This window comes from Polyodon spathula, chromosome 2, assembly GCF_017654505.1.
Source record: "Polyodon spathula isolate WHYD16114869_AA chromosome 2, ASM1765450v1, whole genome shotgun sequence".
Lineage (NCBI taxonomy): Eukaryota > Metazoa > Chordata > Actinopteri > Acipenseriformes > Polyodontidae > Polyodon > Polyodon spathula.
In genome coordinates, this window is record NC_054535.1 from 77,795,132 (window position 1) to 77,819,893 (window position 24,762).

General features: G+C 38.0%; 1 protein-coding gene across 1 annotated transcript; it reads left to right on the forward strand.

Moving 5' to 3' along the window:
- The first annotated feature begins 1,870 nt into the window (after positions 1–1,870).
- fut10 (fucosyltransferase 10) lies at positions 1,871–15,745 on the forward strand. Its single transcript, XM_041230127.1, has 4 exons — positions 1,871–2,108; positions 4,142–4,421; positions 11,684–12,519; positions 13,536–15,745. Exons 1-4 carry the CDS (start codon positions 2,028–2,030, stop codon positions 13,764–13,766), a joined length of 1,428 nt encoding a protein of 475 aa, XP_041086061.1. The 5' UTR covers positions 1,871–2,027; the 3' UTR covers positions 13,767–15,745.
- Positions 15,746–24,762: the final 9,017 nt, after the last annotated feature.

The window sequence follows — 24,762 nt, forward strand, 5'->3', positions numbered from 1 at the left end:
GTGTTCACTGAGGGATGTCAGACGACTGAAGCAAATTGAATTGAAGCAATTGATTAACTGCATTTCTTAACAGTAACGAGCTGAGAAGTTATAAATAATCGGCGTTGAAAAGATCAGCAGAGACTAAAAAGGAGTAAATAATACTGAAATAAAAAAGAAATCAATGACTTGCCCTTCACTGGTTTTAAGGTTTGAATAATGTATGACTTCGTTAATTTTACCTGTTGCACATCAGACCAATGAGTTTGTAAATGATGATGTTAAATTTATGATGTTTTGCATAAAAAAAGGTTATCATTTGGAATCTGAACAAGCCCATAAAAATCAAGGTTACTGAAAGTATCATAACTGTCAAATCTAGCTAGTTTTCGCTTTACTAAAATGGCAGATGATTGAGGTTGTGCTATGGATGGGGCCCACACTTCTTCAACAGCACAATCGATTCCTCTATTTTCAACATTCTAATGGATTGCAGAACTGATGCGCTCACTCAATATGGACTCACTTTTGCACCGTTCCAAAGATAGGCACGGACTTGTTTCCTTTAGCGCTGGAAGTAAATTAAAGAGAGACCCATCCTCTGATTTAGATAAACATAGAAATGCACACTTTTGTATGAACTTTTCAAGGAAATGTTCATTTTGAAGGAAATTATGTTCCTAGGTCATGTCTGACATATTTCCTAAGGCACAATGCGGATGTACAGCAGAACCATTCCAAAGTACAGACAGCAGGTAATTACAGACCAGAACTAATTAAAACACAGTGCATAGAGATAAACAGCAAAATGAAGGAACCTTTTCTTGCAGAATGATTGTGTTTTATTGAATTGAAAGACTCCCTCTGGTGGGCGGCTGAATGCATGACAGGCTGTAGTGAATTGCATCTTCAAATAGGCTTCATTCTTGCACATGGGACATTATTATTTGGTTATGACTGTAATAGTTTATTAAGCATTTCTTTTGCCAGTCTATTTGATAAAGGGCAATATTTATTTAATTGATTTTTATACACATTTTTTATTAATCTATACAACCAAATGAATGCCACGATATTTAATTTCACACTGACTGCAACAATACGATTGAATATAATACTAAAGTAGCATATTTCTGAAAAAAAAAAAAAACAACTTGGTAGTAGTTCTTCTTAGAGAGGTAATTTTCTGGTCTCCTTTGATAACAGTGATATAAGGTCTGAAATAGTGTCCATTCTGAGAAAAACAGCCCTCTCTGCTCACTGGTGGGTCCAAGCCCCTTGAAGACACTGTGTTGGTATCGTCTTTTTCTCCCACACGCCAACCAGGAGTGCATTTTCTGCAGCGAATGAGATAAATTACATATAACAAGTACATTGTCCCGTTGGTGTGTGGTGAAGTATTTTAATACAAGTTAGGCATCTTGATTTATTTATATCTTTTTTCAAACACTAGAAAGCTTCCATGTACTAATTTATTTATAAATTACCATTATATATATATATATATATATATATATATATATATATATATATATATATATATATATATATATATATATATATATATACAGAGAGAGAGATTATACTTAAACATATTTTTTGACATATTTAAAGTAATTGACCATGAAATAAAATGTGAATATATTTAAGCTATTTCTTATTATCTTAATTATTATGATAAAAAAGTCAATAAACAAATTTAATTGTGATATAAATGTTTTTTATTTTATTTTACAGAATCAATTCCAACCATACCAGAATTATCTACTGTCACGTGACGAGGGTTTAGACAACATGGCAGCTATGTGACCCGCTTCAGGAGATGTCATTGATTGACAAAGTCACCGTACAATAATATGCAAGGGTCTCGGTGTAACGCGGTGAGGATAGGTGAAAATTCCTTCCAATTCCAGACGGTGGGAGTTAGAACAGAAGTATTTGTGTTGAAATAAAAACAATGTAGTAAAGTACCGGTCTAAAATAGAACTAGGACCTCACAGAAAACAACAGTATTATCAGCGGAGTTCAAACACTGCAGTTGCAGAGTAATGGCAAGATTGCGTGTGAAGAAACTTTGGGTTTACTGTTTTTGCTTTTCAGTCCTGTTTTTTCTTATTGTTGCGCTCCAGGTACAAACAAAGCACATTTATTTAATTTTGCATAATGTAAAGCATGCACAATATTAGGTTTATATTAAACGCAGAACAGCAGTTAACTTATTGAGTTTACAAACTAACACCTGCAGCTGAAAATACTAACCCTAAATAGACAGCACGCCGTAATTTAATCTTCATAATCAGACTTCCGTTTACAGTGTGCCTACTAAGTCACGTGACTGTGTAGTTTTCTGAAAATGGTTGTATTTATTTACTAAAATATAAACACGACAAACTCACAGCGAGTAGTTCCCGTTATCAATTGATAAAATTCAAGAGTAGGTAGCGCAGCATCGTTCTAAGAAAACAGAACCAAGTGTGGGCACGCATGGCTGGATATAATTATATATAGATGCAAATGGTACAGTTATTTATTTTTTTTTTTTTTTTAAGCAGAGCAGCCGTCATATATATATATTATATATTATATTATATATAATATAATATATATATATATGGGGGCACGCCATATCGATATATATATATATAATTGTTTTTTATGTTTTTGTATTGATTTGGAAATTCATTGACAATATGTTTCTTAATAACAACGTTTTCTAGAACAGGGGTTCTTTGCAAATACAAGCTTTATATGTTATGTTTCCCTGCGTGTTACTTGGACTCCTGAAGAATTAGGTTGTTTAGTAATTATTCAGCCATACCTTCATCAAGTCATAAAGAGAATATTTAAGCTATAGTTCACTGCACCTAAAATTAAACATACTTATGCATTGGGTATATTCTGAATCACTGTTGAAGTATGGTTTAATAAGCACAAAATACAATACATAATTTATTTATTATCCAGGGCGACTTACCGTTGTTACAAAATATCACATTACAGAATATCACAATACAAAATATCACATTACAGAATATCACAATACAAAATATTACAGGTAAAAGCAGCTATAAAATACAATAAAATCAGTAGTAAGAGCAAATACAAATGAGAAAAAATATACAGACAGCGATTATGACTTAAGAGCAGTTAAACTTAAAAATATTTGGTTATGAGTACATTCCATTAATATGCCTTGTGTATTGTTTTACCAGCTTGATGGGGTGGCAGGGGGGCAGTGGGGCAGTGGTGTTGGGCATTGTACAGGTTATAAGAACCAAAGCAATTTCCGTTTCGGTCAGGTATTTCTGCTGGCTTGTTCTTTTGTGTTTGCAGGCTTGATCTGCCTCCCTTGATCTGCCTCTGCAGGGAGACTTAAATCCCTCTGCTGCTGCTCCTCCTTTCATTCCCTGATGAAAAACTGACCCCTTCTGCTCTTCCTTTTCTCCTGGTATTTCAGCCTGTTTCATTCCTCATCTTTCCTAATAACCACGTTTAACTATTCCTGCCGCTAAGTTCATGTGTTTTAATGTGTTCTCCACTTTTTTTTTCTTAAAGATTTTAGTGTAGGTGAATGTGTTTATGTTAGAAGTGTAAAAGACAGCTCCTGGTATTTAAAAGATTTACAGTAGTAGTATCGTGAAACTCTACAGGCTATAGTAATAGAGAATATTTCCTCTTTTTTTCTATGTACAATAACTTAAAACAACTAGGCTGTGTACTGCTGTCTGATATGTTGGTTTTGTATTCTTTTTATTATAATTCATTGTGACTATATCTCATGAACACTGAAAAATGTCTTGCAGTTAATTTTGTACAGCTTTTACTGTAAGGTCAAGGATTATGATATATATTTTTAAATCATTGTTTGCTTCCAGAACTGCATAATTGTTCTTGTAGTACACGCTAACTCCCTTACCAACAATAGGCAAAATGTCAGCAATCTACTCTGAATCAAAGGCAGTAATTCACATTGTCCAATATTGCAAGATTATTTCTCTTTTAATTGAGATTCCCATTCACAAAATCCAAGGTATACTATGAGTATTCCAGTATGTCCCGTTTAACGTGTGCCAATAGCTGCAGTGTGTATATTAGTGGTGTGTTATTGTAAATCTATGCAGGAACATGTCCGTTAAAGGATCTTTCTTTTTGTGTGTTTTAGGTTCTGGTGGAATTGGGACAGTTTGAAAAAAAGAAGCCAAGTCACTCTGATCTGCATGGAAACAAACATGTGGAACAGCTTAATCTCTTTAAGAATAACAGTCTGCTGAATGGTATTCAAAGACTGTCTGACCCAGGCCAGCAGTATCCCATTCTTGTGTGGTGGTCTCCTCTGACTGGTGAAGTGGGCAGGTTAGGAGACTGTGGGAAGAACACTTGTTTCTTCACCATTGATAAGACTTACTATGACCACCCCATGACAGAGGGGTTCCTTTTTTATGGTAAGTATCATCAATATAAACATGTTAAACAAACAGGCTGCGGAATTTAACTATGACTAATGAGCAACATCAAGGGTTTAGTATCGTTTGCGCAACCAAAATTGCCTTTTCAGTCACATTTACTGAATTTGATTTATTCATAAGTTAAGTAAAAAATAACGAAATATTGAAACCCTTTGGCCAAATATCAAAATAATGACTTTTATAGATAAACCTGCAAAACAGATCCCAAAATTAAAAATGCTGTACAGAAAAGTTACATCTGAAAAGAATGAGTTACCTTACCACAAAAGCCCAAGATGGCCGCTCCTTTTCCAGTATTTGTTTAATTATTGTAAAGTGCTATATTTTATTATGAGGAGCGTTTGAAAACAGGAATTAGTCTTCTACACTCACAAATATACATTAATAAAAAATACTTAAGTGTTATCACAATGAAAGTATCATTATAATATAATTATAAATAATATAATTATAATTATAGATTTAAAGATATAAGTAAACAGGTCACAATATATAAAACACCATTACATCATGTAAGAATAAATCATGGATTTGAATATGAACAGTAACAAGTAGTTGTCATGCAGTCAAACACCTATAAATACCTCCAATGTTTTGATTCAAACACAGGCTCCCTTAAGAAAGATATGTATAACATATCGAAACGTTGGGCAGCTGGCTTTTTGGTGTGTGTGTGTGTGTGTGTGTGTGTGTCTCTCTATATATATATGTGTGTGTGTGTGTGTGTGTGTGTGTGTGTGTGTGTGTGTGTGTGTATATATACAGCTCTGGAAAAAATTAAGAGACCACTGCAAATTTTTCTTAAATCAGCATCTCTACATGTATGGCAGCCATTCCATTCCAGTGTCTGTTGAATTCCAACACAGGCACACTTCATTCTACTGAATGAGGTGCTGATTAGGGGATCACATGAACCAAATCTTATTTAACAAGAAAAAGTATAAAAACCACTCCTGTGGTCATCACTATCTTCTTGCAATAGGACCAGCTGGATGGCAAAACAGTGCTAGTAGTACCTCAAAAGTAATTAGAATAAAAAAAATAACTATTGACCATGCCCAAAGAGTTGAAAAGGAAAGTTTTGAGTGAGGAAAAGAAGGGTTCAATTCTGGCTTTACTGGCAGAGGGATACAGTGAGCGTCGGGTTGCTTCCATCCTTAAAATTTCAAAGACGGCGGTTCATAAGAACAAGGTCAAGCAGCACACATTGGGGACAACAAAGCTACAGACCGGCAGAGGGCGAAAACGACTCTCCACTGACTGGGATGACCGCCAACTCATTCAAATGTCACTCAGCAACCGTAGGATGACATCAAGTGACCTACAAAAAGAATGGCAAACGGCAGCTGGGGTGAAGTGCACGGCGAGGACGGTTCGAAACAGGCTCCTAGGGGCAGGGCTGAAGTCGTGCAAAGCTAGAAAAAAGCCCTTCATCAATGAGAAGCAAAGAAGAGCCAGGCTGAGGTTTGCAAAAGACCATAGGGATTGGACCGTAGAGGACTGGAGTAAGGTCATCTTCTCTGATGAGTCCAGTTCTCAACTTTGCCCAACACCTGGTCGTCTGATGGTTAGACGGAGACCTGGAGAGGCCTGCAAGCCATAGTGTCTCGCACCCACTGTGAAATGTGGTGGAGGATCGGTGATGATCTGGGGGTTCTTCAGCAAGTCTGGAATCGGGCAGCTTTGGCATGAATCAAGCCAAGTACAAGGTTGTCCTGGAAGAAAACTTGCTTTCTTCTGCTCTGACAATGTTCCCCAACTCTGAGGATTGTTTTTTCCAGCAGAACAATGCTCCATGCCACACAGCCAGGTCAATCAAGGTGTGGATGGAGGACCACCAGATCAAGACCCTGTCATGGCCAGCCCAATGTCCAGACCTGAACCCCATTGAAAACCTCTGGAATGTGATCAAGAGGAAGATGGATGGTCACAAGCCATCAAACAAAGCCGAGCTGCTTGAATTTTTGCGCCAGGAGTGGCATAAAGTCACCCAACATCAATGTGAAAGACTGGTGGAGAGCATGCCAAGACGCATGAAAGCTGTACTTGAAAATCAGGGTTATTCCACCAAATATTGATGCATCTTTTTTGTTATTTTGACCAGTTGTCATTTTCTGCAAATAAATGCTCTAAATGACAATATTTTTATTTGGAATTTGGGAGAAATGTTGTCAGTAGTTTATAGAATAAAACAAAAATGTTCATTTTACCCAAACATATACCTATAAATAGTAAAACCAGAAAAACTGATAACTTTGCAGTGGTCTCTTAATTTTTTGCAGAGCTGTATATGTATATGTATACATATATATGTGTGTGTGTGTGTGTGTGTGTGTGTGTATGTATGTACACACACACACACAGTGCACTCCCTTTATAAGGCGGTATGGTCATGGCTCCATTTTACCCCATAATGCCATTACACTAACACTAGTATTCTTGTTAGAAGGCGGAACACAAACAGCACAGTCTCAACTGTGGCTCCCGACTACAGTGTTATAAAAGGGTTGCAGTGTGTCATACTGTGTCATATATAATATATATCTATATATACTATATACTACGGGAAGCAGCAACATACGTTGCAGTGTGTCTGTATAGTTTCCCACTCTATATATATATATATATATATATATATATATATATATATATATATATAATGCGTCTAAACATTCAAATGAAATTGTCAAAACTAAGAGTAATGTCAACAAGAATACAAATATTTCAAAGTAATTAATTTATAAGAGTTCAGTTTTAAAGATTGCATTTGCACATTACTATTCCATTTCACAAACAAAACACTAGAGGGGGCTCATTACTTGAGAGATGACACCATATATATTGGATATATATTAGGGCTGTGAAGCAATTAAAAAAATACGCCACTGGCGGCCTACCAAAGGTTACTTTGAGCGCTGTATTCTAATGCTGTAACTAAAAGCAACAGACCTGTGCCAAGGAAATAAAGAATACTGAACAGCGAAATCTCGTTTGGACATTGTTTATACACTTCATGAATCCGGCCAGCTCCTCTGAAGAGCACACATACACTTTACCAGCCTATATTATTATTATTATTATTATTATTATTATTATTATTATTATTATTATTATTATTATTATCCAAAAAACAACCAAGCATAAACACCCTGTTTTCCTATTTCTGGGTTCTCGTTATAGTTTTATATTCAATTAAAATTGTTCGAACGAACTGCTATATCACAGTGGAGTCAATTTGTTGCTCACCTTACTGCATTTACAATTATCAGTTTCCTTTACTGATAAACTGATGTTTTTCATTGCTGTTTAAATAATATAATAACAGTTATAGCTTCCATAAGTGTAAATAATATAGTTTAAAAATAAATTTGGCTATTGAAATAAAACAAAGTTACAATGTTAACGGTCTGCAGTCGGTAGCTGCCCAACAGCACTGGCTATAGTATCGTACTTAGCTTGATTCATGGGTTTGCAGTGATCCTGAATTTCTAAAAGTATTGTGTGAAACCGACGGGTTTCATTTGTTGTTGTCTGTAGCAGAATTATTATTTTGAGGAGTGGAAGCATGTTTAGCACGCAGGTGGTACAGCAGACTAGATGCACTTCTGTGATACTTTCCATTTGAGCGCTTTGCTACTTAATGCAGTTTCTTGACAAACTTTATATTCAAACGATGACAACACTCGTTCAGTCCTGGCGTGCACTAAAATACTGCCGCAGGAAATGAACAACGGTATGCTAAGAAGGACAAGACGGGAGTGTGATTAATGTGTGTTAAAAAATGAATCTCTCAAAAAATGTACGCGTTAATTGCAGAAGTTAAATGCTATTCATTGACAGCAGTACTGTGTGTGTGTGTGTGTGTATATATATATATATATGTATATATATATATATAGTGTAGCCTGCATGGGGGAAGGGGCACATAATTACACAGAAAACATAAGCCTGATATAGCTTCTTGCAGAGGCCTGGCTCTTTTGTACAGAGGCATCGGCGATATGCTTTATTACGAGAGGACCCGGGTTCGCACCCGTCCTGTGTGTGGATTGCCTTGCCCTGCGTGATGCGCCTGCTTGTGTTAACTGAGATCGCTACAGTATATATACACACTGCTGTGCAACAGTCTTAGACATGTTGCATTTTTCTGCTCTGTTGGATTGTGAGCATCAACAATTTATTCAAAGCCTCCACTAGTGTTTTCTTCTATTATAACAAGCATGACTTGCATAAAGAAGGAAAAACTGAGTGAAGTAGCTCGCATAATCAACAAGTACAGAGAAACATCATCTGTAATTGACAAACCCAGGACTGGAAGACGCAGAAAGCTGTCTGCCAGTTCTGTTACCAATTCAAAGCTTGTCGTCTTTCTATTTGTTAATGATATTATCAATTATTGTTCATCTTTGTTAGACAGGTTTTTGGGTTTCCAGTCCTGGGTTTGTCAATTAAAGATGATGTTTCTCTGTACTTGTTGATTATGCTTTGGATACCACACCTTGAAAATCAAGGGATGTGAACTATTTCACTCAATGTTTTTCCTTCTTTATGCAAGGCAAAATTTATATATATATATATATATATATATATATATATGATATAGATATAGATATAGATATAGATATATAGATATATATATATATAAAGAAACACAATGGCTTGCAAAAGTATTCGGACCCCTGACCAATTCTCTCATATTACCGAATTACAAATGGTACATTGAAATTTCATTCTGTTTGATATTTTATTTTTAAACACTGAAACTCAGAATCAATTATTGTAAGGTGACATTGGTTTTATGTTGGGAAATATTTTTAAGAAAAATAAAAAACTGAAATATCTTGCTTGCATAAGTATTCAACCCCTGTGCTGTGGAAGCTCCCAGTTTGCACCGATGAAAGAAATTGCCCTAACAAGGACACAATTACCTTACCATTGGCCTCCACCTGTGAACCATTAAAGTTGCTGTCACATTTTCTGGATAAAAACCCCACTGTTGAAAGATCATTTGTAAGGCTGTGAATCTGAAGAAAAATGAAGACCAAAGAGCATTCTACAGAAGTTAGAGATAAATACAAATGCATAGATTAGGGAAAGGGTACAAAATAATATCCAAGTGTTTGGATATCCCAGTGAGCACTGTTGGATCAATAATCATGAAGTGGAAGCTGCATCACACCACCCAGGCACTGCCAAGAAAAGGCCGCCCCTCAAAACTCAGCACTCAAACAAGAAGGAGACTTGTGAGAGAAGCCACAGAGAGGCCAACAATCACTTTGAAGGAGCTACAGAGTTCAGTGGCTGTGAGTGGAGTAATGGTGCACCAGTCAACCATATCATAGCTCTGCATAACATTGGCCTGTATGGGAGGGTGGCAAGAAAGAAGCAGTTACTCAAAAAGTACCATCTGAAAGCACGTCTGGAGTTTGCCAGAAAGCATGAGATTGACCCAGCTGCGGTGTGGGAAAAGGTTTTGTGGTCAGATGAGACCAAGATAGAGCTTTTTGGCCAAAACTCAAAGCGCTATGTGTGGTGCAAACCTAACACTGCCCATGCCTCAAGACACACCATCCCTACAGTGAAGTATGGTGGTGGCAGCATCATGCTGTGGGGATGCTTCTCATCAGCAGGGACTGGGTATCTTGTTACAATTGAAGGAAGAATGGATGGAGCAAAATACAGGAAAATACTGCAAGATAATCTGCTTCAGTCTGCTAAAAAACTGAAGCAGATTCTCTTGCAGTATTTTCCTGTATTTTGCTCCATCCAAAACATTGGAGTGGCTCAAGAACAAAAAGGTGAATGTCCTACAGTGGCCCAGTCAAAGTCCTGATCTCAGTCCTATTGAGAATGTGTGGCACTGTTTGAAAATTGCGTCCACAAGCGTCGTCCAACCAACCTGAACAACCTGGAGCAAATCTGGAATGGCACAAGAAGAAAAATCTCAAGAAGAATGGCCCAAAATCACTCCGACACTGTGTGCAAGGCTGGTACATACTTATTGCAGCGAAAGGTGGCTCTACCAAATATTAATCTGTGGGGGTTGAATACTTATGCAAGCAAGATATTTCAATTTTTTATTTTTCTTAAATATATTTCCCAACATAAAACCAATGTCACCTTACAATAATTGATTTTGAGTTTCACTGTTTAAAAATAAAATATCGAACGGAACGAAATTTCAGTGTACCATTTGTAATTCAGTAATATGAGAGAATTGGTCAGGGGTCTGAATACTTTTGCAAGGCACTGTGTGTGTATGTATGTGTATGTGTATATATATATATATATATATATATATATATATATATATATATATATATATATATATATATATATATATATATATATATATATACTGGTATAAGACGTGTATATATTTAGCCCATCACTAGCACACAGTGCAGGTAGATATTGAATTCATGTTTTTGGTTCATAATGTTTTCTGTGTTGATGTCCAGGTTAAAGAGCTTGACAAAGATCTGCATGATTTACTAAATTAAATTGTGCAGGGCAGTCCTGTTTATTATGGCTGGTTGTGCTCCCAGACTCCAGTTTAATAGAAAAGCAACAGCATGCACATTTTTGCAGAAAGTTATCTAGCAAAGAGGCGTGATTTTTTAGTACTGTAACAAAAAAAAAGAAAGAGGTAAGACACCCAGGGGAAATGCAGTGGCAGTTTAATACAGAACAGAATCTGGATGATCTTCAGTGACATTCTGAATTTGAACTTTCGTGTTGTGCTTTTAGAGGTATCAGTACAGTGCAGTTAGTTGATTGTTGCTGATATTAGATGGAAAGGCCCTAGGTAAATTCATGTGTTTTAATATCAAGTACCTTTTATTATATTGAAACCTGTAATGGCTGAGCTCCCAGATAAGGAAGGCCCATTTACTAATTATTATAACTCATCCTTTAATTAGTGATGTTTGGTGGATGTTGTTCTTAACGAAAAAGAAACCAATTAAAGGGCGGTTAATTGAGCTTTAATTATTATTGTTATTATTATTATTATTATTATTAATAATAATAATAATAATAATAATAATAATAATAATAATAATAATAATAGTAAAAAAAAAGAAACAGGGAAGCGCTTTTTTGCTGGTCAGCATGTGGGAGTGTGTTTTTCTGTAGACAAATATAACTGACAGTTAGTTATTCTAACAAGATTTAGGACTTGTCTACTTTTTGTGTCTAGCCTTAAACCGCATTGTAATTTCTTTCTGATTTATCAGGTACTGACTTCAACATAGAGAGCCTTCCTTTTCCTCGCAAACCCAGTCATCACTGGGCCCTGTTCCACGAAGAGTCCCCTAAAAACAACTATAAACTCTTCCATGAACCGTCCATCACTCTTTTCAACCACACAGCAACCTTCAGCAGCCACTCCCACATGCCTCTCACCACGCAGTACCTGGAAAGTGTGGAGGTGCTGAAGTCACACACCTACCTGGTTCCTTTATCCAAGAAGAACAGCCGGAGACAAAAGCTGGCTCCGCTGGTTTATGTGCAGTCTGACTGTGACCCACCTTCAGATAGGGATAGCTACGTGTGGGAGCTCATGAAGTACATTGAGGTGGATTCTTACGGGGAGTGTCTCCATAACAGGGACTTGCCTCCTCCCCTGAAGAACCCGAGCGCAATGGATGACCATCACTTCTACGGGATTCTTGCCCAGTACAAGTTCAGCCTTTCTTTTGAAAATGCAGTGTGTGACGACTACATTACAGAAAAGTTCTGGCGACCCCTAAAGCTTGGAGTGGTCCCTGTATACTATGGATCTCCCAGTATTGCAAAGTGGCTCCCCAGTAATAAAAGCGCGGTCCTAGTCAACACATTTGCCTCCCCGCAAGACCTGGCAGTGTATATAAAGGATCTTGACCAAAATGACGAAAAGTATGAGGCCTACCTGGAGTGGAAGTGGAACGGTGAAATCTCAAACCAGTTGCTTCTGACCACGATGAAGGAACGCAGTTGGGGAGTTCAAGATATGTCCCAGGATAACTATATCGATGCCTTTGAATGTATGGTGTGTAACAGGGTGTGGGAGAACATCAACAGAAAGAAACAGGTACATGGTGTTTGCATTTAACCCTTTTATAGTACTAATCAATAAATAGTCTGTTGAAATGTCTGCATTGAAATTCCTTTGGATTAACCAGGACAAAATATTATTACCATCACTTCATACATCTCACATTTTCCATTGTATTTGATAGATTGTTTTTTTTTTATGGTTTTGTATTTTATTGATCAGTCCTTTTGAATATATCTCATTGTGGCACATCACTGCAATTTGCCTGAAGGGTAACATGAAAATTGCATGGACATTGAAAACACACAAGTTATTGGAAAAGCAGTGACTGGGTACTGAGGACTTACTCCTGAGAGTTTACTTTTTTCTCTCTTTGCCAGGATAGGTTAGGAAAAGTCCTTGATTTTTACTGCCTTTTCAGCAGATTGTGCACCACCTGTTTCTATGGTACAGTAACACTTCAATTTTCCGCACCCCGATTATACGCAATAATGCATGGCCTTCAGCTGCATCTCTACTCAACTGTACCATCTTCAGACTTCTTACTGCTTTTGTTTGTGGCTTGGCTTGTGTGCTACTCATAACAGTTCAGTGCACTTACTTAGCTTACATTTACATTTCCCCATTTCTTATTTTTGAACAAATACTGAAAGAATAGGACTGTAAAGTGCTTTGATTTGAGTTTGATCACCCTGCTTTTTATCTTCTTGCTGGATCTGCCTCGGGTGTGTTATGAAGTGGCATTATCCCACAATGACACACACACACACACACACTGAGTGCCATAATCTGATTATTCAATGGCTGTGAGGTAATATGACACTAAAAACAACAAAGAAAAAGGTTTTAAGGTAACCATGGTGATGACATCGCATAGCCCATGGAAATGAATAGAAGGACGCTCATTGTCATTTGAAAAGCTATTCAATGGTCTCTCATTTTTGGTCCTTCTGTATCTGCAAAGCTTTTTTATAAATGACAGAATTAGTGTAAAGCCATTAAGTCAATTTTAATTTTAGTTTTTTGTCTTACATGTATCATTTTTTTGACAGGGGTTGGTGCCGAGATTGTGGCAGGCACAAGCAAATCATCTTAGCTGCCCAGAACCCAAGGCCTTCAGCCTGTCACATGGCCCCACAAGATGGTCATCTCTGAGGGAGGTGTGGAAACCCAGCTTTGAGCAGTCCGAGAAGGAGGCTCGAGCACTGAGGCAGCTGGCTGAGAGGAATGCAAACTTTACAGTTGAGGAATTTTGGAAACTGGTGTTTAAAGACCAACATTGACTTTTTTTATGTTGCAATGAATTCCATTACATTTTCTTGAAGGCAAATGTGTGTATTCACAATAGAAATAAAAAGACTTTCAATGAGTTTTGCATATATGTGTGTATGGTTATGTGTATAAACACAGACATCATTGTCAAAGAGATTTGATGAAATGATTGTCTAATTTCTTTGAAGGTCAGCTGTACAGTATGTCTAATAAGTGCACTGCTAATAACTTAATATACACAAAGGGTCTTGATTTAAGCAGACCCCAGTGTGTCTCAGTCGTTTAGCTGTCCATTGCAAGCCTGACAGATACATACTCTCCCTCCATGCATATCGTAATCAGAAACAAACAATGCACCATGTTTATTTTGAACATAGACTCAATGTCAAAACTCACCATGCCTTATTTTTTGTGAGTAATACCCTGAATTAGCATATTAACATACTCCTTCCCACACACCCAGACTGCAATACAAATTACCATCCATTCAAAAGAATATGAAGTTCTATTTAACATGTTTAACCAGTTCAGTTTAAAAAGGAATTAATATAATATTCCTCAACCCATGTTTGTTTTTTTAAATGCCAACTGCCAAGGGTTCTTGTAAGATGTGAGGGTGTAATAATAATCTGCTTTACCACTAGATGTCACTGGGGTGTAGAACACAATAGCCCTTTGTGACTGAATGCAACTAGAGTTGCTTTCCTCTGTGTTTCCTCAACTAATCTTTCCTTTTAGTCTGTTTTGTTTAATAATATATCAATGCATTCCACCTGGAGCTCTTTTCAGTTGTCATCAAGAAGTGCTGCATTCAGCGATTCACTGTCTCCATACCTCCCTGAGTGGATTAGAACTCTTTCTGCGAGTTTGGATTCTGACAGCCTCTTTGATTTTCTTTTCAAAATGATTCTGCTCAGCCCAAATCCCCGCTCAAGCTTATTAAGGAAGCTATGACAAACGCTTCTGAGGATCATTAGGCTGATTGGCAACGGAAGCTCCTTGGGGACTCGACGGCCACCATCTCACTGCATCTCTTTATGCAGGACCACGTCTTTGCAAATAAAGATTGCGAACCCTATTAGGCACCCACGTGCTTCATGGTGAATTCATCTCAATGAATACCTACCCCCTCCTTCATTATCATCCTTGCCATGTGTGTATTACTCAGCTAATTGATTACTGCCATGAAACAAGTGCAACATTAAAAATGTCTCATTGTGCTATTAACATGGAAACTAAACTTTCTAAAACAAGAAAAAAACATGATTAACCACAAATCAGAAAAAAAATTATATTTTGAGACCATTTGAGTGGATATCTTGAAAGTCTTGCAGATTATAAAGTCTAATTCCAGGATTTTCAGATTATGTTCTTTTGAAAGTTTCACAGATGGATGTTGAGGAATGTTTTTATACTTGTTTTTATGTAGCAAGGTAGAATGTGCATATTTATTTTTGATTGTCATGCTGTTGCATTGTACATTCCTGGCAATTGTGTTTATTTAGGTATGTGATTGATCATTGGCTTTACTTTAATGGAAATTAGCTCTGAAGTGAAAGTAAAATGTTGGCTTTTCTAGTGTAGGTATCATTAATGAACACTGATGCTGTTGTATGTCAATCATACAGTGCATTTCTACCGATAGTCCTGAAATGGATCACCCAGCAGCCAAATAGGCATAGTAGATGCTAGAAAAATCTATTATGGGCAAAATGTGTATTCAGAAATCCATACAAAAACCCTGATTGCATGTCAGTGCAGCTACTGCTTTGGCACATGCCAGCTCAGGAAGTTAATGTGAATGCAGCAGCAGGTGTGTGTGTGTGTGTTTCAGAATTCATGATCAGGGCATGGTCAGATAATAGGAATGAATATAGTAAGGTGTATAGTCATGTATGTGGCCTGATTGGTTTGAAGGCTATCGTAAAAATGTAACATGTACACTGTTCTCATGTGTCAAGGGAACATGCTAATGTCATGCACATTATTTATATTTGTCTCTGGAATCCTGCTTTACATTCATTAAATGTATTGTATATAACAAAAATACATGATCTACATACTGTACAGTATAAGTAAAGCTTGCAAAATGTTTTTCCACTGTTGGAGATAGAGAACAAGTACTATATTAACACACACAAGATTTCAGTACGTTGCCCAGTTTTAACAAGAACAAAAACAAAAAGCTCACATTCTCTAGAAACTTTGACTCCGAGAAGAGGAGCCCCAGACATATCTTTTAAAAAGTACAGACATGTACTGTTGTCCCAAGGGGTTTTACATATTTGTTGAATTAATCACTCTGCAGTCCCATGCAATCAGCGATTTCCACAATACTGACATCTGGGAGTCTTTCTACTAATACCATCACATGCACCATTAGACTATTCGACAGTGAATCATTTACAAAGAGCTGTGCACTTTCCTCCACATAATTAAAGTAGCATTAACAGGGCTGACAGTGTTTATTGACATGCGTCTCACTCCCTGCACTGCTGTCATGAGTATATACGTTTACTGCACAACGCTTGGTGTGATAAATATGAATCCAGTTATTATTAATGAAACAAGAAGGGATTTAGTGCTTCCGAAGTGTTTATTCTGTTAGCACCAACAGAGAAATCAGGCACCAGTTGTGTTTTTTATCCTTTGTTCTTAAGGGTTTTCCTACTCTACTAACTTTTTTGTCAGAAACAAGGATTTGGCAGCATTAACCTGATATAAAAACAAAGTGTTGCAGTTATATTTGCAGCAATAATATTGTCCCAACTTGCAGCCTGCATTCCTAGTATGTCCTTCCCTCCTTCCTTGTACTATAAAATAGAACATATGACTACATTAGGTTAAGGCAATTGTGTTTTGTAATACAAAAGGGAACCTTTTTCTTAAAAGGGAATTGATGCGACACAATCGTTATAAAATCTACTATACACTTTAATGATGTTACGAACTGTACTCCAAATCATTTGTGCGTAGTTATTAATGTAGCACGAATAACACCAAAGGCTGGATTAGATTAGAAAAATAACTTAAAAAAATGTATAGCTATGAATACAATACTGTACAACTGGTAACATCCATTTCCAAGGAGAGTAAGAATTCATGACCTACAGACACTTTTCTCCAGGGTTGACAGTATACGGATGTGCAATAATGCCTTGAAACACAGGTCATTGCAAAGTTGACCAAAATGGATCTAAAAATGTAGCCGTGTAGTCAAAAAACATATTGAAATAAACAAACATACAGAAGTCTAGCTGTATTCAGATAGCAGCCTAGCTTGTACAAAAAGAAAAGAACATTCCTGTAACCAATAATATAATCATTCCAAATCATTCCTATGTGATATATACTGTATATACTCTTCTAGTGATATAATTCCTCAGTCCTGCTACAGTGCTTGCTGCTTAAGCCTGGTCAACCAAAAGCAGAACTCTGCCTTAGAATAAATCACTATGTCAAATGGCAGCAGTTACAGTGTTTCGACCAATTGCATCTTGACAATATGTCAAGAACATATTATTAAGAAAACATCTCATTCAATTTGTCCAGCTGCAAGACATTTCCACCCTAGATAATTCCCAGCTGGCGTGACAGTTTGCCTCAAGGGAATATGTGTTTAAATGTGGCTTGGTCAATGTAAACACCTGTCCAGTATGTCAAATACAATGTAAACAGGTAACATGTGAACAGGTTACCCCGGTCCAGTGCTCACCTCACAGTTACTGTTTTTTCTAAGAAAAACTACTTCAGTTCGAGAGTTTGAGCTGTCCTTTGTATCTCCATAAATTTTTTCAACAAAAAAAAAAATCTATTTTTTGTATATTTACGCCAGTTTTCTTAATGCACAATTTGAATGTCACCTCACCACAGACCACAGAGTCTGGAGAACTGAAGATCAGCAGCTGCCCCCTCCATCTATCTAGCTAACAGCTTCTTTTTACCAGGTTAATCCGAGCAGAGGGTATTGCCAAACTATTCAATTCTTGCCCTGTTTTGTTTTTGCTAAAATGGAGAATAAACCATTGGATCCCCAAGCAAAAAAACAAAACAAACAAAAAAATCTGTTTAGTAAACTTTGAATCATATTTCATTTTGATGGGCATTTGCTATTTTGCTTCATATAAACAGGACCTGAAAGTAAGGTCAAATCATATCTGGAGCGTTAACTCCAACACCAGCGGTAATTGATTTCTGCTTTGTCATTCAACTCTTAATAAGTGAGCAGAATATTCTCATGTATAATAGGAAAGGGAACATCTTAATCTGTTATCAGCCAGGTCTTAACACAACATGGCGGTAATGTGAATGACGTTCCAATGGCTCCTGTATTTGACAAAATAAGTTATTTTGAAAGTGTCTTGAAAATGTGCGCTGCGAATGTTATTCGAGTATGACAGGCCCAAGATATCACGAACTGTGATAGCAACAATGACTTCATTTCAGCAAACGCACATTTTCTCAAGTTAGCTGTCAGTCAGGCTACCCTTAGACACTGAAGGACAGCTGTAACCCTAGCCAAATATCTTGCCAGGTGGAGCTGTAAATTACCACATCGTCGATATACGCTGCTGCATTTTCACGATGTGGGCGTAAAAACATGTCAATTAGTCTCTGAAAGGCAGCGGGCACACCATGTAGCCCAAACGACTTGGTTTTGAGGTTAGTCTAGAACTGCAGGTTAAGGGGATTTGCCAGCATCCCTTGGTCAGGACCAGAGTCGAGATAAACTTAGCCTTTCCCAGTCTATCTAAAAGTTCGTCGACCAAAGGCATAGGGAACGCATCGAACTTGGCAATAGCATTTACCTTCTGGAAGTTCACACAGAAGCGATTGGTGCCATCTTTCTTGGCCACTGTGGCAATTGGACTGCACCACTCGCTCCTGGAAGGCTCAATCAACCCAAGTTCGAGCATGTTCCATATCTCTTTACAAACCTTTCACTTTGTCGACTTTCTGGGATCCGGTAAAGTCTCTCTGATACTGTGACACCTGGTGGAGAGATAATGTCATATTCAACTAAGTTAATTCTGCCAGGGAAGTCATTAAAAACATTGTTGAACTCCCTAATAAGTTTACTCAGCTCGCATTGCTGATCTGGAATCAATTGCTTCCCCCATCAAAATGATTTTAGTGCTAGGGGTCTCTGGACAGGGGCGTAAATCACCCTCTACATTACCTGGGGCTATAAATAAGGCCTCCTTGCCTGCCAGGGTTTTAATAAATTTACATGATAAATTTCACTTTCATTACGGCCATCAGGCTGTCTAATTTCATAATTCACCTTTCCTATAGGCCGAATCACTTCATATGGCCCCTGCCATTTAGCACATAATTTCGATTCTGAGGAGGGAAGCAGCAGGATTACCTTGTAATCAGAATTAATGCATTTTTATTGTAATGCTGCTGTTGCCGTTGCAGAGCCAATTTGAGGTTGTCCTGGGCCAAATGACTGACCAAATCCAGGCAATCTCTTAGTAGGAGCATATACTTCATTACATTTTTGAACAAGCCTTTGTGCTCCTCCCACCCCTATCTCAACAGATCGAGGATGCCGCGAGGCTGTCAGCGATACAAGAGCTCGAAAGGGGAGAACCCTATCGAACTCTACGGCACCTCTCTCACTGCAAAAAGGAGGTAGGGAAGGAGCACTGCCCAATGTTTTTGCACTTGAGTTACAAAACGTCTCAGCATCTGCTTCAAGGTCTGATTAAATCATTCCACCAAACCGTCCGTCTGTGGATGATAAACAGACTAGGGTTGGGTTGGTATACCTTTTTTTTGGTTTACCGCGGTTTAGGTACATTACGGTATTAATACCGTTTCTTTTATTCTACACTGCAATTATCATAACTCGGCTATACAACGGTTAACGCATTTTTTCAACTGCAAACACTCTTCTTCTAAATCAAGCGATGGTACTTAGCAAAGTGTCTGAGGAAGATCCTTTTGTGAACTGATATTGTATTTTGATAATGATTTTGAAGGAAACGGTCAACGACACAGAATACATGTCTTCTCCAAACCTTGCAGCTCAGCACACATTTTCAACGTGCTATATTTACATTTGTTTGGATTATCATCGGCCAATTTAATGTAATAGATTAACATTAACTTTATTGTAAAATTATACATCAATTATCACAGATTTAGTACATTATGTTTTTTTTGTTTTTTTAATAATTGATTTATTTATTTAATATAGTGTGGACAAAGCTGTTCACGGCTTCATTGTATAATGACAAAATGTCACAGTGGTGGCCATCTGCTCAAACGGTACGCCTCTGGGTCATCCTTTGCCAACATCATCATCGCCCGAGCCTTCGGTGCCAACATTGCTGATGATCCTGTGGGGGCTGGTGCTGTGGAAAACACCAGCCCTACCTGTTCAATGAGCGCAGTGTAGTGCTCCTCCCTCTTTCTCTCCTCTGTCTCCCGTCTGCTGTCCAGCACCACCAGCAGCTCTGCCAGTGCATTGTGGTCCATGATCCTGTGTTCTGAAACCACGTGTGGCAACGTGGTTGATTGTGTACAGGTGCAGGAGTAATGCAGTGCGCAATTAACAGGGGTTTTATTTATTATATTCCTGGTCTGGTGATCAAACAATAATTCAAGGCAACACACAATAATGGCTTAATGAGTTAGTATACCAAAGCTCCGTCTCCTTTCTACGTGACCGACTTCCTTTTAACCCTCGGAACAAAGTGTCAGGTCAAGTAGTCCAGAGTATTCTGTTCCCGTTACTTAGTGCCCTCACAAGTCGGGAGGGAGATTTACCACCAAGAATCATTGTCTTTCTGTCACAGACCTCTATAGATATGTCGGTGGAGGACTGACTTTATGAAACTGCAGCAATAGGGCAATGTGGTAGATACCAAACATTTTAGGAGATGACATGCACCCTGTGTGTTTCAAGCATATAAGCCATTATGTTATGCAAAATAAAATGCAATTGATACCAGGTAAATTAGTTAAAAAAAGGGGGGGGGCAAGGGAACATATTTCAAAGCAGGTCATTCTAAAAATGTCTTTTTTATGGGGGTGTGGCGAAGTGCCCGCCCCTGTGTGTATTTTCTGTTATATGTTGTGAGTTAATGCTGGTGTATAACCATTGTACACGAGATATAAACGGGTCTGTGTAACACAAGTGTTTAAAATGTATATTTGTATATAGGCATGAGGATTGCACAGCACGTCACGTGCAGGTAAAAAGTAATAATATGTGAGCACGGGGAATTGCACTTTATTTATTCACGTGCAGTTGTATTGAGACTCCATCTGAATGATTGATTAGCAGTCGAGTCTCGGTACAGCTGCATAAAAGCAACATGTTTTCACATACTCGGGGTTGTGTGTTCGGTGAGTGGAGAATGAGATTGGAGACAGAGGTAAAGAGAATAATAATAATAATCGTTAAAAAGAAGCTCACCGTGTTTTGTCTGTATATTCTGTTTTGTTTGTCAGTTTATTGTTGCTACCAGTGCCGTGTCCTGTGTTTTTTGTTTAATACAACCGTTTATTTTGTTGACTCATTAAATGCTGAATGAAGCCATTCGCTCAGCTCCACCAAAATCCATCTCTCGTTGTTTATTTCCTGGCTCTGGTCTGAAACCACCCACTCCGGCTGTCTTTGTGACAGGGGGGTAGAATTCTGTTTATGAACAAATCATTATCGGGGATATTGAAGCAAACAAAGGCTAGCAGGGATTCAGTAACCAGTAAAATATTCTGTGTAATGCTGTCTGGAAAGGTTTGTGCTCAAGAAAAAAGCCAGGGTAAATGAATTTGTTACTGTGCTATCTGTGACAGTGTGAAACTCTAATCAGCACCTTCCTCTTGGTGCAACACCAGCACTTCAATCCTTTTTTTGTGTGTTATTAGAAAACAACCTATTTCCCATGACACCCAAATGTTCATTGGACTTTCCTTGAACATGCAGTATGTGCCATGCTGTCAGCAACCTGATTGCTACCAGTGCCTAGAGCTAACTGGTTTAATATGTTTTCCTAAAAATAGCTCACCTGTCTAGTCTGAGGCCCTCAATAAATAGGTCATGTGCTATAATCAGCAAGTGTGTGTCCTTGTACTGTGCTTTAACTTTGCGTTTGTTAGTTCTAGTTTTTCAAAACCCTGATCCAATGCCAATGGTCAGTGAAATGTGTCCTTGTGGGTAAATGATTGGCTTTGCATTGTATTGTTTAAGAGGGCACAGGGATTAAATGATTCAGTAACATCATCCCATTAGCTTTTTATGTCTTGGATTTCACATTCCTTCTTTGTAAAGAAATGTGAAGGCTCAATTTTCTGTTAGTGGACCTTGACTTATCCTTTCAGTTTGGGACATAACTAATGTTCCTGTCCTATTGATTAAATAATCAATACTTTCAAATGTCCTTACCTCTCATTAGCAAATAACATCATTCCCCTTTATTGTTTTTCTGTTTATTGCTTTGTTTTCCAGACTTTAATTTCACTTTAAAGCCAATGTAGACCATTTATCCTGCCTCAATGCTCTGTTTGAAGAAAATAATTGGTTTTCCCTCACTGTGTATTTCCTGCATTACAGTTATTAGGACCCTACCTACCTGAACACACATAAGTTGCAATAGGCTGCAAAGAACACGAATGCAAGGCTCAGGTGGGGTTAGCAAAATAAAGTACTTATAAATGCTGTATGTGTTGGAGCAGCAAGAACTATTTAATGTTCTGTTAATGGTTAATAGAAATCGTATTCTACAGCAAAATTTTGATTTAATGAGAAATGTTATCTATGTTTAACATGTGTACGCTAGCTTCATTTTTATTGAAAAACCCTTCCAGATGAAATTATTCTACAAGCATACTCTGAAGGTTCAGGGACAGCACTCCCCCTGTGAATGTACAAGCTCCTGGGTAGCAGAGATTCTGAAGACATTTTGGAAGCTAAAAGAAGAGCTTTGATTGGGTTCCTGATGAACACCCCCTTGTGTGCCAAGAATAAGGATTAATCAGAGGACAGGAAGCGTTTTACTAAGAAAAGATGCATAATAAAAAAATGCACTCAGCAGAAGTAAATAAGAGAAGTGATGCTGAACACTGCACTTCTGTCAGTGTTCAAAATAAAGTTACTGGCAGGTATTTGGATACCTGACTTGCCATACACTAGATTCATTACAGACCCTGTTGTTTTTTTTTTGTTTGTTTTTTTTTACTTTCTAGATTAACAAAAAACCAATGTATTTACAAAAGAAAAAAAAAAGTGAAATGAGTTTTGTTACTTAGTAGCAATCAGGAACAACATGCAGGCAAACAAAATACACACTGGATTAAAAACAAATATCATTGGGCTAGTTGTATTTCAACTCCAGGCCTTCCCCAAGACTTGCCTGGAGACAACAGGATTGTTTATTTTGTGGTATTTTAAAACTTTTTAAACTCTATTACTGCATATACAGGTAGTGGACAAAAAAAATTGAAACACCTGAGTAAATGAGGGACACCAAGTATATTAAAAGCAAAGGGTTTCACACAGGTGTGGCTCATGCGTTAATTAAGTAAATAACATCCCAGCATGCTTAGGTTCATGTATAAAAAATTCTGGACAGGCCTGGTTGCCTATAATTATAGCTAGCATGGCTGCAGTAGGAGACCTCAGTGACTTTGAAAGAGGGGTTATTGTTGGGGCGTGTTTGGCAGGAGCTTCAGTGACCAAGACAGCTCAACTTGTTGATGTTTCATAAGTAATGGTGTCTAAGGTGATGTCGGCATGGAACTCAGAGGGATAGACATCATCAGCAAAGGGCAACAGTGGGCGGAAGTGCATACTCCAGGATCGTGATATCCGTGCATTAATTCGAAGTGCAAGGCAAAACAGATGAGCAGCCAGTTTAATTAAAAACTGTCCGTCGAGAACTCCACAGAGTGGGATACCATAGTCAGGTTGCAGTGCACAAACTGCTCATCACACCTGGCAATGCACGTTTGCGAGTCCAGTGGTGCAAAGAGCACAGGCAATGGACTACCGATCAGTGGAGAAATGTGATATGGTCAGATGAATCATGCTTCACAATGTTCTCGACAAATGGACGAGTGCACTTGTGGCACCAACCTAAAGAACTCTACAGCCCTGAGTGCTTGGTTCCAACAGTGAAGGGCTCTGGTGGTTCCGTAATGGTCTGGGCTGCATTTTCCTGGCATGGTTTGGGTGCACTAATTCCCTTAGAAGGCAAGGTCAATGCTAATCGCTACTTAATGGTACTGAGTGATCATCTTCACCCCATGTTGCAGCATTTCTTTCCTGCCGGGGGGGGGTGGGGGGGGCTTCAGGATGACAATGTCCCCATCCACAGAGCATGTGTGGTTGCCCAATGGTTTGATGAGCATGACACATGAAGGTTTGGCCTACGCAATCACCAGATCTGAACCCAATCGCGCATTTATGGGATATTCTGAAACGACGTCTGAGACAGCGTTTTCCACCTCCATCAACTAGGAGTGAGTTGATTGACTTTCTCAGTGGAAGAATGGTGCTGCATCCCTCCTGCAGAATTCCAGAGGCTGGTAGACTATGCCACGGTGCATAGAGGCTGTACTGGCCACAGGTGGTGGCCCAACGCCCTTTTAAGTGACTTTATATTGGTTTTTATATTTTTTTGTCCACTACCTGTAAGTAATTTACTCCGTGAGTAATTTAGGTTGACCTAGAATCAAATCAACAAGGTAGCTATTCCCATTGCAGGTGCACAGATATGTGTAGCAATATAGTTAATTGCCTTTGCTACATTTTACAGCTGGTGCACTGAGGCAGAAGGAGATTGAGAGACTGGTCAAGTTTACACAAGTTATTTTGTCAATTTAAATATAACTTCAGTTAAGTTTTGTTATTTAACAAAATGTGCACCAAATGAGCACCATTGTTTTTGTCCCAGCACTGTTTTAGTAGATGTTTACTCAACATAAATGACCAAGATTTGAAAATAAGTCAGGGAGACATAGTGTACATAAAGAAACCTTGTTAATTACAACCCA